The sequence below is a fragment of the Episyrphus balteatus genome, chromosome 4 (assembly GCF_945859705.1).
Source record: "Episyrphus balteatus chromosome 4, idEpiBalt1.1, whole genome shotgun sequence".
NCBI classification, from domain to species: domain Eukaryota; kingdom Metazoa; phylum Arthropoda; class Insecta; order Diptera; family Syrphidae; genus Episyrphus; species Episyrphus balteatus.
In genome coordinates this window covers 6,294,807-6,315,114 of record NC_079137.1, presented here as the reverse complement: position 1 = coordinate 6,315,114, position 20,308 = coordinate 6,294,807, and the positions used below count along the sequence as shown (strand labels likewise).

Sequence of the window (20,308 nt, the reverse complement as noted above, 5' to 3'; positions counted from 1 at the left end):
GAAATATCGATTTTTTAGAATAATTTAGATATCTTAACTTGTAATATGTCAAGCCTGGTACGCTGCTGGCGCTAAATTTTTATTATCAAATAAAAGATCTTTCTTAGAATATCAGGAGATGAACATCTACAATCTCTATACAAATAAGACCATGTCAGTCAACTCGGTTGTACCAACGTCTGCTGCAAAAATTTCTTTAACAAAAAATTCAAGTAGCTTTAACCTAAATTCATGTTAATCGTTATGTAAGGTAAATCGTTTTCCACAATTTTCAATTTAAAATCGTAGATTTGTCAAATACACTCAACAATCCCATCAGGATGTACCTATAGAAATTTATTTCATCCTTTTTTGTATAAAATCTCTGCAATTGTATGTCCTATATCAGTATCCACTAAACCGTGAAAACATTTTATTCACACCATAGGTTTTGAATCATAATAAGGCTTTTTTTTTTTTTTGCATTTGGGAGTCAAATCCTTTCAAAGGTATACAGCGAGAACCCGGCAGCACAAAATTAGGTCGACAAATAATACACCTCTAAGTCCAAAAACTAATGCCGGCCGCGCCAATGTTCAATTAAAATGTGGAACACGAATTCGCTCAACCAAAATGCGAATACTTGACCCAAAGTCCAAGTGAAAACAAGATTCAGCGCCGTGATGTTGCGGTCCCCATAGAGTCCGCGACCATATTTATTTTCTCTCTCTCTTTTATTTTTCTATATATAAACAGAAACACACAAAATATACTGTCAATTGATTATGTTTAAAATGTTTATAGGTTTTTGGAAAATTCTGCTCTGTGCGAAAACATTATAAGGGTTTTCTAATCAAGGATGTTTTTGGTCAAACTGACATTGTCCTCATCGTTGTTGTGATTTGAAACTGCAGCAGTAAGGTTTTGGCTAAGTCGATGCGGTGCATTCGCAATGCTATTGAGGACATTCCGGACACCAGCTGTCGCTGCAGATCGATCCAATGACCACGAATTGCCTACAGGATTTCGATTCTGTTCCAAAATAGTTGGCATCAAGGCAGTGTGCTGAATGCCACTGGTATTGCTGTTGTTACTGTTGTTGGCGGTGCTGATATTACCCCCGCCACTCGAGGCATTGTTGTTAATTGCTGCAAGGCTTAAATTATTTCCACCGCCAAACTCATTGGTCGCGGCCATTGTTGAAGGGCTATACATAAAATGGTTGGCCGAACGTGACAATGTCCGTCGACGATTCAATTTCATTGAAGTTCCATGCGATGGTACTCCTGGTCCTCCAGTTGCTCCAGGTTGGAGTTGTTGGTGATGCTCCAACAATGAGGACACCAATTTATCCAATGCCTGAAGGTCAACGTTTAATTTTGAATTGCGCACGGAATCCATGGTATCGGCTGTAGTCGGATTGATGATGTTGTTGGATTGATTGCTGTTAGTGTTCAAGCCAGCTGCTTGGGCTAATCGTTGTGTCAACTGCAAAATATTAAAGCAAAATATATACACAATGATACAATAGAAATGGATTTAATTAAGATGGCAAATAAACTTGCGATGGCAAAAAGCAAAGCGAAAGCAAGTTTGTTGTCAATAAAATCAACACGACGAAAAGAGCAAAACCATGTTTATGTTTGTCAACAATATCAAAGTGTATGTAGACCTTTAAGCTTGTCAGTGCAAAAGTGGCATTATGTGTTTTCGGTCGGGAAGAGCACAGGATATAGTCAAATGGGGGTTATTCGGGACTAATTGCAGGGGACAAGCGAGGACACAATATATCGTTCAGGCGTATTTAGTGCCGGGAGAGGTTGAAATAGAAATGGAGGTTTGACGTTTTGGGAAGCCATGGGGTAGGATCTATTTGTTCCAAAAAGGCAGTGGTGTACATTTTTCGGGAAGGGGTTTTAATGTTAGTAAACATGATGGAAATTATTATTAAGATGGACAGGACAGTTTTGGATTGGTATCGATAGGTTCATAGGAGGTAGGACCTGTAAGGGCAGATTATGATTAACCTCATTTTCGGATGACAATGGCTACCAACAAATCATTATAGGTTTAAGAAACTTTTAAAAACGGTTAGTTACAAAGAGCCAACCATTTCATTACTTATTTGGGTTAACAGAATTTGCGAATTAAGGCCATATCAATACTTGCAAGCTGCCTTTCACACTTTTATAAAGCTCCAAGACCAGAACTTGATAACTCACCTCACCAACAGCATTATTTGAATAGCTCATTCGTTTGACTTTTTTAAATGTAACATCATCTGTAGCTTCTTTGATAGCTTGTTCAAGAACTGTGTCAAGTTTTTTACTCCTTGGTTCCGGTAAGCCATCGTCCCTAGCAAAAAAAAATTGTTTGTTATAATAGATTTCAATCTTTGACTTTTTGCAAGAAATTACTTACTGCAACAATTTCTGTCTGAACGTGTTTTTTCTATTCCTTATAGTTGACCGATTAGTTTTACGTACTGTTCGGAGGTCAGTTTCCCAGAACCTGCAAATTTAAAAACGCAAGTTATGAAGAATTATAATGAAAAGTCAATTATTGTTTAAAACTATTTTATCTAAAGCCTCAAGAATAGATACAAAATTTTGCAAGATTTTCCTAACAATTTTTGTTAAATATTTTGGTTCATTAATTTGGTTGCTGAGTCCTGGTACGCAGCTCGAGATAAATTTTAGCTCCCATACAAATTATCGTTAAATTTTAGACGAGCTAAAATGTATCCCATACAAATTATCGATAACTTGTATGGAAAGTTTATCTTGGCTAAAATTTAGCCCGATCTGCGTACAATCGAAATATTTTTTACATTCGGAAGTAGATAGTTTCGGATCAAAGTCTCGATAAAAGGTCTGGTTTACAGATATGAGTTCACAGTAACCAGGCCTATGCATTGAGGTAAAAAAAAAATTAAATATTATTTTTAACGGATTTTCGAGAAAAAATCAAGGTTAAACCCTTGCCTAAAAAAAGTACATTTTCAAAAATTTCCTCCAAACCCATCGAATGAGACATCAAAAGAAAGGTCTTTTAAGCTCTTTTCATAGCTGAAAACCAAAATTTTCTTGGAGGTCTGGTTGTTGAATTATTTTAGTCGAAGTATCTATTTTTTTTTTTTTTACATTCGAACGCAGATATTTTCGGATCAAAGTCTCGATATAAGGTCGGGTTTACGGATATGAGTTCACAGTAACCAGGCCTGTAAATTGAGGTAGAAAAAATTAAATTTTATTTTTTTCGGATTTTCGAGAAACAATCAAGGTTAACTAACCCCTTGCAAATAAAAGGACATTTTCAAAAATTTCCTCCAAACCCATCGAGTGAGACTTCAAAAGAAAGGTCTTCTAAAGCTCTATTCATAGCTGAAAACCAAAAGTTTCTTGGAGGTCTGGTTGCTGAATTATTTCAGTCGAAATATCTATTTTTTCAAGAATAGATACAAAATTTTGCAAGATTTTCCTAACAATTTTTGTTAAATATTTTGGTTCGTTAATTTGGTTTCTGGTACGCAGCTCGAGATAAATTTTAGCTCCCATATAAATTATAGTTAAATATTAGTCGAGCTAAAATGTATCCCATACAAATTATCGATAACTTGTATGGAAATTTTATCTTGGCTAAAATTTATCCCGATCTGCGTACAATCGAAATATTTTTTACATTCGGAAGTAGATAGTTTCGGATCAAAGTCTCGATAAAAGGTCTGGTTTACAGATATGAGTTCACAGTAACCAGGCCTATGCATTGAGGTAGAAAAAATTAAATTTTATTTTTTTCGGATTTTCAAGAAAAAATCAAGGTTAACCCCTTGCCTAAAAAAAGTACATTTTCAAAAATTTCCTCCAAACCCATCGAATGAGACATCAAAAGAAAGGTCTTTTAAAGCTCGTTTCATAGCTGAAAACCAAAAGTTTCTTGGAGGTCTGGTTGCTAAATTATTTACAATCGAAATATTTTTTTTTTTACGTTCGGTTAAGAATAGCTTACCTCTTAAGATCCGGACTAGCTGTATACGGTGCTGAAACTTCCTTAATCTTGAGTATAATGATAGCAGTTATAAAAATACAAATAACATTTACAACTGTCAAAAGTCCTGAGAAAATGCCATTTAGAAGAAATTCCGTTGGTAAGTAATCGGTGTAGAGAAACGGATATGATGAATTTCCAGTGTATGCTTCTCCTTTCAAATGTGGAAGTTTAATATCTGGATAGATCAACCAAATGCAGGCCAGTGCCCAATAAAGTCCCTAAAATAAGAAATAAGAAAATTAAAATTAACAACACTTCTAGTCAAAAAAATTTAAAATATTCAAAGTTTAAAAATTTGATTGTCTGTACGTTCCCTCATAAAGTCTACAATAATTATCTGATTTTAACAAAATTTGGTGGATTTATTTATTTTAATCTGTTGATGAACATTGGCTATTGATTTTGGGAACAAAATTGAAAACACGCGAAACAAGGTGTTCAAGAGTCAGCTGGTTCATCAAAAAAAAAGATACAAAAAAAAGTAAGTATCCAGAATTTACCCACAAAAATCTTTTGTAATTGTATCCTTTTTCGTAAAAAATAATGAATTCACTAATGAGTTCCCAAAAAATCTGAAGCCTCAGGTTATTGGAATTCGAGACTTTGACCAACCAACGCCCTCTACATTCCAAGTATTTACTCGTTAACATGGCTTAAAATAACATTCGTCTCTTTGCTTTATTATTTTATTCTTTCTTCTTTCTCAAATAAATTTTAATTAGAAAAAGGATATTTTTCCTTAACCCAACACGCACACAAACACACATAAAAAAAAAACAAACACATATAAATCTTTAGAAGCAAAAAATGTGAGACAAATAAAATAAATGAATTTTTTTTTTCGAATAAATTTACTTACACAATTAACCACTGGCGGTAGCAAGGATGCTGATATAGCAACACCAATTAACGGTCCAGTTGATCCTTGTAATAAGGCAACAGCAACACCTGTACCCGAAGTAAGCGCCCACGGTAAGGCCATCCAAAGTGAACGAACATTGCCTCTGTGTTGAAGAAAAAAATAATAAATGAAATAAAAACACAACGACAACGTCAGTCGTCGGTTGTGTGTCGTTAGAAGATTAATATTCTTCCCTTTTTTTTGATAGGATATATTTTCGTTGTTGTTGTAATTTTGTTTCAAGGAAGAAAGTGAAATAAGAAATTCATGGAAATACAATCTAAAATGCCTACTACCAACCTACATTTTGAATCTTGAAAAAGCTCGTGGCTGACGACATAACCTTATTTTTACCCACATTTGAAAGCAAAACCACATTCAAGAATTTTGTGTCAATAAGTTTTGTTTGTTTCACTTGAACATGTTGTAGAGGGTTTAAAGGCAAACAAAAAGGTTATACTTTTTGGCAAAAGGTGTATTTACTTAACGAAGGTACTACTGTAAGGAATAAGGGCAATTTCGAAATACATATTGTGAAAGTTTTGACAATCTTTAGGGGTTCAAACGATGATATAAGATGATATAACACTCTCGTGGAGTTTTAATTGCCTCTGTAAGGTAGGTAAGTCTTGAAGTGAAAGGTCCCCTATCCTCTTTTAAATTATTTTCTTTGATTAACGACTTCTTGTTAGTCGATTTGGTCGATACAATTTACCAATCAAGACTTTCACAATATTCCAGGAAATATACCACTTCTTGTCAAATATGTCACACGTGCATCATCAAATTGCTACTCTAAACGAAAGGTCTCCTTCCCCTCCCTCAACCTCAGAAATCAGTGCGAGGACAGGTTGGCGGAATATGCCTGCACAAAGTTTTAGATTTTGATATTTTTTTCTTCTTTTACATAACATTCAATAATATTCAAATGAAGTTAAATAAAATGTGTTGTTGCTACAGAGGAACCACTGACCAGCCTTAAAATCAGAGCCCCTATTGGCTTTTTCTAGAAAAAAAAGTGAAAACTGGTATCTGAAATTCACTTAAAACGTTCTTCCTATAAAAACTAAGACCAAGTAGGTTATTGTCCCAAAATGAAGTACAAGCTAAAAATTTGATAAGAACCTGAACTCCACTGATACCTTTTTCCTAGAAAACCTTAAACCAATCAATACAGGTAGTAAGACCTAAGTTAAGCTTGGGACCTACCTTACTAAGTTACTAGAGCTAAAAAACTTTGTAGAAAATATAAATACAAAAAATCTTATCCGTTACCGTTAATAGAAAATTCAGCACTTTTTTGTCTGATAACTTAGTTATTTGAGTCTTCTAAGTTTTAAAGAGAAACTAGAGAAGCCTAATTTAATGAAGGGCATGTAAAACAGTACTTCAATCCAAAAAGTTTTTGACTACACCTCAAAGTAATGGCACAGCAGAAAAATGATAATACTCTCAGTCCTTGAGGTGGGGTAATTGGAGACAAAATATACTTTTCGTAAGGTTTTTAGTGTGCTGAACTCGAATCCGAGTCAGGAAAATTCTATCATATCACGTTTTTGAAATATTCCCCTTAGAAAATCTGAAATGTCGTTTTTTAACAGTTTTTGAGGTTATGTTCTTGAACGTGGTGATTTATTTTAAATAAATTTGTGACAGTTTTTACAAGAATTAAATGTTTTCATTTAAAGCCCGTTTAAATCTTTTCAATATCTTTTTTCTACTTTGAGAAATCTTAAGTTGAAGTCAACTTGTTTTGTTTATCTTCTCTATACAAAAAAAATCGTATGTTTATTTGCGTTTCATAGCAAATCTCGATTAGTTTTTTGTCAATCGCTTTCAAATTTTGAAATAACGTTTTATTTGCATTTTCGTAAATTCTTATATCGGCGAGGTTGGTAAATGCGCTATAATACACAGTAGAGCGTGGCCGGGTCAAGTAATTATATTAAAAATTTAGTATGCAGAAAAATATAATTTTTTTCTTGTTGAAAACAATATTTAAAATATTTTTAATTACATAAACAGCTTTTTGTTACTTGTGTATGGTTAAAAATTATAAAAAACTTCGATTTTTTTTTCATTTTTGTGATCCCCTTGAAGCTGTTTCTCAAAAAATGAATTATTTTGAGTACTTGACTCGTAGCGCATAAATGTGAATATCTCTGGTAATCGCAAACAGAAGCAGACCAAACTTTGCCATTATAAAGTATAGGCCTAAGGCAAAATAATATAAAAAAATTATCGATATGATTTTCAGTGTTTTTTTTTAAATTAAGTTTAAAAATTAATTTTTTTTTTTTTTTTTGTCATTTATCAAAGAAATTTTAATAACTCATATATAATTTAATAAATTTTAATTTTTTTTTTGTTATACGTTTTACAACAACACTCAAATAAACCAAACGTGAAATATACCCTCTCAAAGATTCGCATAAATTCCTCAAAATATTTTCGATTTCCGAGGTACTCATGTTTCGGAGCTTATTTTGAATACATAACCTGGGTTATTTTCTAAGATAAATATGTTTTCATATGAGTTGACAATTCTAAATTATATTTCAATAACAAAAATATTAATTTTTAACAAAAAAAAAAGTGATAAGGGGACGACACACTGTGCGGTTGGAGAAACTTATTAATATTCAACAGAAGTGGATTAGAATATCAAATAATTTGGATTGAGTTAGCTTGCTAGGAACAGAACTTGCTGTAAAAGATTGTTAGTTTCTGAACCACTCCTGTGCGTTTCCTCGTCTTTTCTACAGAATAAGAAAAAAAATTCTTGAAATCATCAAGAATGTAGCCGATATGAACGTAGGTTACCAAAAAATGCAGCCCTCCCTCGTTTCTTTGAACGTTGAAGGCACTAGACTGGCAAGGAAAGCCTTGCCAAAGGGTTCCCACAGAAAATCATTGATACTAGTCCAAAATGAAGGCAAATTAGAGGAAGAAGTAAAGTACGAAAGTTGATTGGAGCATCAAGAAAGTTGGTGTGTGAAACTGCAGAGAGTATGCTAGGAACAGAGCTCACTGTAAAAAATTGTTGATTTTTAGATGAAAGTCAACAGAGTGCCCAGACGATAGTTAATGCGTAAGGATTACTTTAAGCGTTTTCCCCCCTCTTCTAAGGAAGAAGCAAAATTTGTCGACATCAAGAAAGAAAATCCAAAATCAGCGTAGGTTACCGAAAACGCCCGAAAGAACTCGTGGTATGTTGATGGAAATAGGCGAAAGGTCCCTCAATAAGATCAATAATAACCGAAGGTTTTATAAAAAAGGCAGGAAACTTATTGTTGCTGAGACAATGCAAATGCAAACAGTTTGATCAAATTTGAAAGCAATTTTGTAAAGGTTATCAGTAACTGTTCAAATGCCCTACGCTCAATAGTAAACAGGTTTAAGAAGCTATAACAACAATGCTACTGAGCTTCAAAGGCTACTTGGGAGCTTGTCAAACATGGAAAAGATGATTTGGCAGGGGATATTCTCCAATACTCCTTCATTAAAGAAAGTATCAGTTGCTAAATAGACCATATTCGATTACTGCACTATTAGTTCCATATATCATTATTATGGATTCAAAGACTTGCCAGAACTATCGAGAACAAATCTGTATGCCAATGCGAATTCTAAAAAAAAAAAACCAACGAATTTCACTCAAAAATCAAATCACCATTGTGATTAATTGACTTCGATGTTTTGTGATCAGAAGTTTCTTTTGGTTAAGGGCGAACTTATGATCTCTGAAAATATTCCTAACTTTCAAAGGCTTTTGGCAAGAAAATTGCGCTATTATGTTGTTTTTTTAGTATTCGGAACAGATTTCACATCACAGTAATTCCGTGAAAATATTCTCTTTTTTTTTTAATTTAAGTCTCGGAACAAGTTTTAGTTGACAAATATGAGTTCACAGTAACCCTGCTCATGCATTTAGGTAGAAAAAATTAAATTTTATTTTTTTTCTGATTTTCGAGAAAAAATCAAGGTTAACCCCTTGGCTATAAAAAATACATTTTCAAAAAATTCCTCCAAATCTATCGAGTGATACATCAAAAGAAAGGTCTCTCTAATCTGTATTCATAGCTGAAATAAAAAATTCGGAGATCGGACTCAAAGTCCTTAGATGCAACTTTCGTGGTACAAGAAAAGGCAACTCAGTTTACTACTTTTTTTGGTTTGAGTTTTTTGTCCTTTTTATTGAGGTCAAAATCATTAAAATCGATTGCCATTAGGTTATCATTCATGGGTATATCATGGATTTTGAAAAGAAATTTCATCTAGTAATATATCAAAAGATAGGTTTCTTCAAGCTCTATTTACGTGTGAAACTTCAACAACCTTCTGGAACTTTTTGGTTGCGTTATATTTTAATTAGAGATGCCGCGAACTATTCGGCCACTATTCGGTATTCGGCCTATTCGGCCTATTTTTCTGGTATTCCAAATGGAGAAGAAAAAAGACATAAATTACACTGGTCGGCAAAAAACAAAAAAAAGTCGGGAGGTAAAACTCTGTAAGGTGATTTTAATAAACTTGAGTGTGCTGAATTCAAAACAGTTTACAGATTTTTTCCATCACGTCTAGTTTTTAAGCTCTGCTCATCACAATTTTAGCTATAAAGTCCCAAAAACTAATTTTAAAGGAAATGTTTTTTTGACATTTGATCTTAAAATATTATTTTTCCGTAATATTTTGCTATTTTTTCAACCGAATCAGGAGTCGAAAACTGAAATTTACTTCAAATCTGCTTCAAAAACCATAAGTTACCTTAACCACCAAAATTTGGAGATATCATACCTTTCTATACCAAATATCTTTTTGAAAAAAATAATTTTGAAAATAAAAATAAACGTATTTAAGACGATAAAATATGGCTTTTGAATATTGCATATGTAGTAGTTTTGCGAAAAAAAATTTAACGGTGATGAAATTCAACGCCAAAAGTACCACAAAAACGCGTTTTTGACCTGTTAATATTTAAATATTTCGAAAACTTGACGTGCCAATGAAATTTTGACTTTAGATTCGGAATCAGCACACAAAATTCCTTTAGAAAAGTATGGTTTGGTTCAAGTTCCATTTTCGTTGCCGACCAGTGTTATTATACCAAAATGTGTATTTTATTAAAAAATTGTAATTTTAGTACTTATAATCTACTAAAGGCAAGTTGTGGTGAATGAAAACTACTCGTTCCGCATTTGTTGTGTAGGAAACGATTACGTTTATCTTCGTAGACTATTCCTGCTTCGAAAAATAGTCTTTTACTGTAAACACTTGTCCCAGGAGAGGAAAGGTAGACTTTAGCAAATGTTTCCACAATTGGAAATTTTGTAGTATGTGTTGACCACCACTTGTATGGGTCCGCTGTTCGATCTTGGCGAACAGTCCTCATATCAGTGTTGCCATGAAAATGTTTTGAAAAATATGCTGAAACGACGAAAAAAAATCTGCAATGCAGACATTTTTTAAATTTGGGACACTCAATTTGAAAGTTTGCGAACAGGTGTCAGCAAAATTAATAACGAAAATATTTTTCCTCGCTCAAATTGTTAAATTTTCATAATAGTTGTATTGTTCTCCATTTTTCTCTATAAAACTAAAATCGTACGGAATTTTTGTTACAATTTGCATTTGAGAAAATGACATGTAAAAACAAGAAAGAAAATTATACAACGTTATGAACAAACTCCAGCTGATTTGAAAACTATAGTTAAATAATAGAAGAAATTGATAGTTTTGTCAAAATAAATGATGTCTTAATTCATCCTAGGCCTTACTTTAATTACCATTTTATTAGATTTTTTGGAAACGTTAAGTTTCAGTTGCAGATTTATGGTTCTTAAAAGTCTCGGAATAGGTTGAAAATCTGCAAAATGCAGATAAATCTGCACTATTGGCAACACTGCCTCATATGTAATTCGATTTTAGATGTCTACCTTTGCAGTAGTAGGTAGTGTGTTCAGACATTTATCTTAAAAGTAGTTCAGTTATTCATCGTTACAATACGATGTTGTTGGGAATTTTTTAAGCCACATCTATTCTTGAGACAAAGTATAAAATTTTTGAAACTACCAACGATTTTTTCTGATTATCCTTGGCCGAATATTCGGCGGCCGAATATTCGGTATTCGGCCGAGGAGCGTGGCCGAATATTCGGTATTCGGCCAAATCAATGTTCGCGGCATCTCTAATTTTAATCTTAAAATATTTTTTTTTTTTGGATTTTTGTCAACTATTTTCATGAAAAAAATTGCAATTTCTCAAAAGTCTATTGAAATCTTCCAGAAATTTTAAAGTTTATCCAAGTATCAGTCCAGTTCAGTAAAAATACAGGCTCAAAATCCTAAACTGCAACAAATTTCAAAAATAAAACGAACCACAAATTGAAAAGCTCATGTTTATCCAAGCCTATTGACAATAAATTAATGTATCTCCTTTTAAAGATCAACTCTTCTGGAATAATGCTTATTCGACAGGAAATTGGTCTTTGAGTGTCCATAACTTTTTCCCTCTTGTATTTAATTTTTAATAATAATAATTTTAATTAAATGTTCATTTTCTATACCATTTCTTAAAGCTTATATTGAAGAATTAACTTTAATGAAACATGAAAGGTAATGTAGGTTTTGAGACTTTTATATAAACGAGTATATGTATATTTTACCTTCCACGCATTTCCTCGGTTGGCCAATCACCAGAACCCCAAGGCATTTCAGTTGTTCCCACAATGAGACCGAAAATAAATCCAAATACACACGAAATGAACATACCCGTACCAAGGGAGATGAATCCGACTTTCTGCAAAAAGAGATAAATAAAAAAAAAAAAAAAAAATGAGAAAATGAATAACAAAAAAAAAAAGGTCAAAACTAATTAATTTTTATATCAACACTTTTTTTTTTTATTTTTCTGTTGTGTTGATGTTGATTTTATTTTTTTTTGTATTTTTAACTAAAGTTCAATTAAAATTTTTAGTATTTGTGTTTTACTTTGTGTATTTTTATTTTTTTAATAGTAGGTAGACTATACAACAACTGATGTTTGATAGAAAAATATGCATCAATTTTGTTTAATGACCCAAAGGGGTTTGTAGCTGAAAGCAACTGAAATTCTTCTAATAGCTGATTGGATTAAAATCCAAACATCTAAATAAAGGATTTTTTCATCAATTCTAGGATATTCTATTCCATTAGCTCAATTATTAGAGATACAAAAATCTTCTATAGCTTATTTGAAAGATATAATAACTTAAATCTTAATCCAAATGAAGGATTTTTAAAAATTCCGTCATTTAATAGGGTAAACAGGGCTAAAACGGAAAGATGAAATTTGGGCTAAAATCTAAACGCGAAGTCGTAGAGAATTGATTTTTTTTTTGCTAAAAATAGATGCAATTAATTTAAGAATAACTGCATTTAAGAAAAAATTCTAAAAAATTTTGAAACTAAGCTATAACGTTTTGTTTGAACGTTGTATGTACGTTTTGGGGCTATGACAAAATGATGTTTTTGGGTAAAGGAAATTTTTTTTTGACAATTCTAAAGATTCCAGGTGAAAGATGAGGGAAAAAAATAGGGGTCTGATACGGATTTTTTTCCAACACTCTGAGTTTCGAAATATGAATTTTTGAAAAACACCTTGTTTTTTAGGGGTATTTTTGGGTAATTTTTGATTTTTAGCATTTTTTTGGAGCGTTCAAACTTATAGGGCATGTAGGTTTTGGCCTTATGCATACATGTGCAAAAACTTGGAATAGTTTAGTGAGTTTTGACTGAATAACGGAAGAAACAAGTTTTTAAAAACACGTTTTTTGACCGTTTTTAACCGATTTTCATCGTTTTGTATTTTTATCGTTTTTTCTTTAATATATACAGGAATAAAGTATATGGAGTAATGATAGACCATGACTATAACTATATGTGTGCGAAGTTTCAATCATTTTCGTAAACACAATTTTGAGATAACGGTAAAATAAAAATAAAAATTTTAGAATTCAACAGGTTATAACTTTTGACCAAGAGCAGATAGTATTTAGTATATCACACATAACGGTAGACTAACTACAAGCTACACAATGTTAAATCAAGAAACTTGTGAAAAACCTTAAAACTAGCCACCAGTGTGGGAAGTACCGTAATCTCAGTCTGGAAATTCGACATGGTTGACTTTAAAAAATTCTAACTTCTCTTGTTGGCATATTTGAAATAAGATTGATACGTCATATGAAAGGTGAAATAATAAGCTTTCACATGGTATATATTTTCTATAGGTTGTCAAACAAAAAAATTGATTCCATAGCCTGAGAACATAAAAATAAATGTTTTTTTTTTTTGCTTTTTTTAATGAAATTTGATCGAGTTCAAAAAATTCTAGCTCTTTTTGTAGATGTCTCATAGATCTGATCGATATATATAGTTAAGACAATAAGCTTTCAGATGGTATAAAATTTTGTATAGGTGTAAGGAAAAAAAAATGGAATTAATGACGTGAGAAGATAAAAATTCATGTTTTTGATGAAAATGATTGTTTTCAATAAATTATTTTTATACTTTTTGCGCATTGTAAAAATTTTTTTATTCTTAGGAAGAAATACTTGGCTTTTAAATTGCATAATTTTTTTTTTTGTAAGCTTTGTAAGCTGAGAAAATAAAAAAAAGGTATTTTTTTTTAGTTTTTTCTTGTAAATCATGATTGTTTGAAACAAGTAAAAGCACACAACCTGTTTTCTGACGACGCCGACGTTATCACGTAAAATCATCGTCCGTAATCCGGCTTTACAGACAACCTCTTTTTTTTTTGTTCACAGAAACTCCAATTTTTTCAATTACTGAATAAAAGAGAAATAGGATAATTGCCTTAAAATTTGTAGTCAGTTATAACGGAAACATAAAACTTATTGTTCCAGTTTGTTAATGTCAAGATTTTTTTATATCGAGTAACTAGTTTCGGAAATTTCTGCTGGGACAATTCTCAATCAACTAGTCCAATCTCAGTGATCCCAATATTTTTAGATATCCGTTGTACCTTGTGTACCTTTTTTGCAGTTCTCATTCGGAGCATAAAAATCAAGTTACTATGTTTCGCATACTTTTTCGCTACTAACATTCTGACACTGATTAAAGCCTAGTACATACTTGGTGAAACAAGTCGTGAAGTGAATTCACACAATTTTTGTTTGTTTCAAAGTAGATTCACGAGTGTTCACTTTTCAGGTCATGTTGGTTTCTTGCCTGTTTCTGGCTTGTCTCTGACTTGTCTATTTGGCATAAGCCTTCAATCTATATTAAAACCTGAAATAACCCTTTCAAAATGCAGCTTTATTTCTATTGAAAACTCATTTATACTTAATCAAAGTTATTACAAAAACCTTTAAAAAGTTCAAATGGTAAATCTTTGTCAATTTAATTATTCCAGAGATAAGATTTTAATTTTAACGAAAAAACTTAACGAAACTATTTCTATGGCGGTGTACTCTGTCTACTTTAACGGTATTTTCTTGTGGAAAAAGTAATTAAAACCTTCAGATTTCTTCTATTTTATTTTCGTATTCTATATAAACACAATGTGGCCTTAAAGAGGACGGGTTTGGTTTGGGTTGGGTTGGGTTTTGTAACACTCAATCTTTTTCCCAACCACACGTTAAGCTCTATATGATGGCATTCTTCTGTCTATAAGTAGAGGTAGAGGATTCTAGCTTTCATGATTGTGTATATTTTGTATAATGGCTTTCTCCAAAAACCAAATTACTGAAAACCACCGCATATATAGGTAAGGTAGAGTATAATATTTGTGCTAGTTTCAGGTTATGAATGCAGCAGCAGCAGCAGCAAGAGAATATTATCTTAGGCCTTCGTATTCAATTTCACCTTCATCGTGATGAGAATGCCAGAGAATTAAAACCAACTATATGGATGGGTGGGGTTTGGGGGTGGAGGTACCCCCCCCCCCCCCCCCCCCCCCTTCTCTATATGAATTCCTTATATATACATTTTAGTTGCATTATGACCACAGGTACCGCACAGAAGATGCATTTTCCCACACTTTTCACACACAACATGGAATTAATTGAGGTAATATGCCATAAGACAACTGTAGGGGGACGGTGAGGGGGGGGGGGGGGGTAGCTTAAAATCGGGTATAATGTTGTAGTAGTTGTCATGGGTAGTTCAAGAAGTCATTACTTTACCGCTTATCCTTTAGAATTTCATTTGTGTATAGGGTTGGTACTACTACCCTTCTACTGCTCCTGCTGCACTTTCACATTCTGTGATTCAAATTCTGTTGATGTGAAGTTCTATATGGTAGAGTGTCATCATGCTTATGATGGTGGTGAGATCAAGCTTTGTTTTTGTTTTTTAGTTTGGAAGACGACATTTTCTACACCGCATATAAACCAGTCACCACTTCACCAGTAGAAGACACAGAGAGAGGGTGCAAATAAATGAGATTGTCCTGCCCTGATGTCCTGTGTTGGGCTACTTAACGAATGTTGCTGTTTAAAAACTAAACTAAAAAAAAAATATGATGGGGTGTTATAATGTTCAACCACCGTGTACACTTGAGAGTATCTTCTGGGACACTGTTGGGAGAGTATTTCAAAAAAGGTCATCTTACACAGCCTCACCCCGGAAGGTGGAAAGTTGAGTAAATTTCATAAAACAAGGAGACGACACTGATTTATGCACAGTTGAACCTGCTTAAACGGAAATTGGCCACAACTTTATGTGCTTAGTTAGCTTATGTCATATTTTTCCTCTAATGGAACTTAACATAATTTCTTTTTTGCACCTCAAAAACTGTGGAGACGTCTAATTTCATGAAGTTTGAATAGAAATTTGTACTTGAGCAAATTAAATGATACTATGACAGTGATAGAACAGAGAAGCGTAAGCTTTGCAAATAATTTTCAATACCTTGATTAGGCGTGAAAGGTATAATTTTTCAAAGAAGAAAATCAAATTCCTTGAAATCTGCAACATTCAAGACTACTTTAAGTATGCATTTTCAAGGTAAAAAATTTATTTAAAAGTTCTGAAACCAGAACTTTTTTTTGTGGTTCAGATAATTAAGCGATCGTAAGAAAGTTACGACCTCTTGAATCTAGACTTGAATTTTCTGAACCTTTTACCTTTTGGCTTAGGAAGTTAAGGTCAAAAACCTACTGTAAAACTTTTACAATTTTATAGATTGCAGATTCCTAAAAGTATGCCTGTTTTTTAAGGGAAGGTTCCTTAAAACTAAAAGCGCTTCTTTAACTTAAACGCTATGTCTAATTTAAGAGATCAAGGTTTCGTATGCAAGCGCACTCATGCATATCATTTTTGATCTTTTGCGGTGTCATTTTACGTTTCAAAATTTTTGAACTTTTGTCGAAAATGAAACACCTCTCTGCAATTCGCAATTTGTTCGCAAACTTATTAAAGGTGACTCAGATGGCACAAATCCATTTGCAAAACTTCTAAGTACTTATCTAAATCATTTAAAATTTCTTCCAAGGGTTTGCGAATTAATTGCGAACATTTGCGAAAGTATCAACCATTTTAAGTCGGATCTTTTTTTCTCGAGCCGTTAATTGTTGCAATTAAAGGGGGCGAAAAAAGCACTCCACTGAATATGAGTTATTCAAACTAAATACATCAGAGATTATGGATGAGCTGAGAATGAATGTTGCGATAAACGCAGCGGCATTCAAAGCAAATGTTATACTTTTCTCGTGAAAGTTCACCAAATTTAGCAACTTGTTTGAATTTGATTTTGCATTTTGATTTGCAAGATATCCGACTACTCATTTTAATGATTTGTGATAACTTGCAATCATTTGCGAAGGTCTTAACCAATGTTTGCAAACCATTTGCATGATTCGCATTCCTTCCAATTTTTTTTTTTTTGCGAAAGGATCAGATTTCTAAATGATTTGAGACTTTTTGCAAATTTTGATCATTTTTCCTAAATTACTCAACCACTTTGTTGCGCAAGTTCGCAAATTTCCGCAAAACCTTTCAAATGACTCACATCACTGAAACTGTTTTGCGAAAACTTCTAAACAAAGACAAAAATCATTTAGAATCACTTGAAAAAATATGGAAATCGCTTGCGAACGTTTGCGAAGTCCCCATGGTTGTGTGATATTTAAAGCAAATTTGAAGTAAACAGCACATAATAATAAATTTGTTTAAATCATAATTTCAAATACGTTTGCAAATTTTCAAATAATCGAATTTATATTCAAATGCGAAGCTCATCGCAACATCTTCAAAAATAATGCGATCTCAATTAAAATCTATAAATTTGCGAAAATCTTATTGTGAAGGTCACAAACTTGCGTTTTTGCGAAAACGTATTCACTTAAAACCTCAGTGGTACTCAAACATTTGCGGTGGCATACTAAAGAAAACATTGCTTTGCTGGAATTACAAAAGAATAAATCTTTTCAAAGATCTAACTTAAAACTTCTAATCAATTAAAAAAGTCACACTTTAAGATACTTCTTTTTTATTTTGAGACATCGTTTTTCTCCTATTGACTTCACCTAATAAACGTATTTTTTAATTGGCATAAACCTTAAATTGAATGTTCAAATGTGAAATTTCACTTCTGAAGACATCTCTCCAAAAATAAGTTTAACAAAACTGTGTAAATTTCAATAAATTCAAAAGTTGTAAGTAAGTTCAATGACACACCCCCTTACTCTTCTTTCTTTCTTAAATACTCTATGGCAATTAACCCATATAAAGTTTCCTCCCAAAAAAAAATCAATTTATAACTTTGGCAAAAATTTTCAAAAACTTACTATCAATTCTCTATCTGAAATAATAGTTCCGAAAGTTATCGACATAACTGGTCCCATTAGTGGTGAAACTAACATAGCAGCCACAATATTTGAAGAATTATTTTCTATAAGACCAAGAGCTGCCAACGAGCTAGAAATAAAAAAAAAAAAAAGTTTTTAAATTTTATATATTCAACGTCAAGAAATTATATTGTTTCTCGTTCGTTTTTCGTTTCGTTCAATTAAAAGTTATAAAATACTTACTCGGCTGTAACAATTAGAAGAAGGTAGTCGAATGTTAAACAACCTCCAGCACGTACACCATCAACAACTTGCTTAACTGTTAATTTAGATTTTATTGAATCAACAAAATTATTCCACTTTGAAAAGTCTTCGTTGTCTTCATTGTTGTTCGTGCTAAAATGTCAAGGCAAGGCAAAGAAATTGAAACAAAAAAGATACAAATAAATTTTATGATTTTTTTTTTGGAATAAACAATGTTAAACTGTCTAAAACATTCAAGGTTAATGTTAATTTGACATAAAAGTTTAAAAAGTTATAAGAAACTAATTTTTCTATTTCGCACTTTCGCACCACCAGGAAAAATGCGAAAACACCTAAATTATAATGAATCAATAAAAATGTGGTTTGGTTGGAAAGAGTCCTTGAAAAGGAGCAATTTTCTGCAGAAATGCAGAAAAAAAAGGATAATTTAATCCAAAAAATCTGGTTTGTTTCAAACCAAAAAAACACTGCGAAAACTGAATTCATATTCATATCGTAATTCTCGGAAACTTGTACCCTTACATTTTAAAATCATTATTTTTTTTTACCGCGAATCGTTAGTATAAACAAACAAAATGAAATGATGGTAAATTCGATTAAAATCAATATTAAACAAAAGGGTGGATGGATGTTGCTTGTTTGAAATGAAGGATTCAAGGATTAGTGTATTTTCTAGGATTTTTTTTTTTTGAATACCAACAATGTCAGGCAGAAAAGTTTCATTTCCAAATGAAAAGTATGTATGTATTTGTGATCCTAGAATAGTATAGAAGTGAATATATAACTAATAAAGTTGGATTAATCAGAAGGAGCTAATGATACCGGTATGCAGTAGAAGAAAAATTCATCTAATTAAAATATGAGGACAACAAACATACAATATTATTATGATATTCGAGGTATTTTTTTTTTTATTCCTGGAAATATTCCCATAATTTTGACAAAGCTGCATTGAAACATTTTTGATCTGCATGTAATATTTGTTACATTTTTACCATGCCAACAAGCTCAACAATCGGAATAGCGACATAGCTAAATGGCGGCATAGCGACATGGCGACATAGCGACATGGCGACATGGTGACATAGCGACATGGCGACATAGCGACATGGCGACATAGCGAAATGGCGACATAGCGAAATGGCGACATAGCGACATGGCGACATAGTGACATAGCGACATGGCGACATAGCGACATGGCGACATGGCGACATGGCGACATAGCGAAATGGCGACATAGCGAAATGGCGACATAGCGACATGGCGAAATAGCGACATGGCGACATGGCGACATGGCGACATGGCGACATAGCGACATGGCGACATAGCGACATAGCGACATGCCGACATGGCGACATGGCGACATAGCGACTTGGTGACCTACTGACGTGGTGACATGACGAGAAACTCGCTATAAATTTCCCGACAATTTCTATCTATAGTTATTTTCAATTTAACTACTTTAAGCCAGCTTTTGATAAATTGAATAGAATTTAAGTTTAATGTTTATAAATCATTATTTCTGTATAATATACCGAATGTTTAAGTTCCTTTGATCTCAAAAACACTCAAAATATGATTATTCCACTTTTAAATTGTTAAAAGACCTAAATAAACTATTATTTTCTGTAAATACAAAAAAATAATTAACAAAAAAAAAAAAAAAAAAAAAAAAAACAGAACAAATTGGTAAGAGTAAGCTTTTGATATTTAAGGGCCACAAAAGCGAATATAAATAAATAAATAAATTTGCCAACAATAGCTTGACTCCTTTGAGTAAGTAGTACGCCCTCTCTATTTTTTCTTACTCCACAAACATCCTTGAGTTAACTCTTTTTTCGTGTGCTCTCAACAGAAAAATTAACTATTTATTTGCCAAAAGAAAACAAAAAAAAAAAAACTAAATAAAACAAATTCTTTAGCATCCTCAAGAGCTTTTGACTAACTCTATATAACCTTAAATGAAAGAAAGAATGCATTTTAAAGTTAGGTAGGTAATAGTTGAATTACAGGGTGTTTTTTTTTTTAATATCGATACTGAAAAAAAATGTTAAAAGAATCATTGTGCCAACATGAATGTAGAAAATTAGTAAAAGTTGATGGATGACTCCTTTACTAGATTTAAAGTTTAGGTTTAGTTAAAAAATAAAATGTTGGGAAACAGCATTGCCAGGTAAAAACTTTATTTGGAAAATTACTCTCATCTTTGATTACAAAAATCAATCAAATTAATTTGATAATAAATAACTATTGTTTTAATTTCTATATGACTTTTTTTAGTAGAAAAAGGCACTGCCAAATACAAAAATATTTACTTAGTGTTA

The 20,308-nt window shown here is 32.4% G+C and overlaps 1 protein-coding gene across 1 annotated transcript in view; it reads right to left on the bottom strand.

The window, feature by feature from the left end:
- Positions 1-518: 518 nt before the first annotated feature.
- The window catches only part of LOC129920237 (uncharacterized), a 35,746-nt gene continuing 15,956 nt past the window's right edge, over positions 519-20,308 (bottom strand). The window contains exons 5-12 of the mRNA XM_056001495.1: positions 17,964-18,116; positions 17,721-17,850; positions 11,595-11,728; positions 4,889-5,033; positions 3,988-4,247; positions 2,401-2,490; positions 2,202-2,334; positions 519-1,467 (exon numbers count right to left, since the gene is read on the bottom strand). Coding sequence (XP_055857470.1) covers positions 829-1,467; positions 2,202-2,334; positions 2,401-2,490; positions 3,988-4,247; positions 4,889-5,033; positions 11,595-11,728; positions 17,721-17,850; positions 17,964-18,116 — 1,684 coding nt within the window. The 3' untranslated portion in view covers positions 519-828. The remainder of the gene's footprint in view (positions 1,468-2,201; positions 2,335-2,400; positions 2,491-3,987; positions 4,248-4,888; positions 5,034-11,594; positions 11,729-17,720; positions 17,851-17,963; positions 18,117-20,308) is intronic.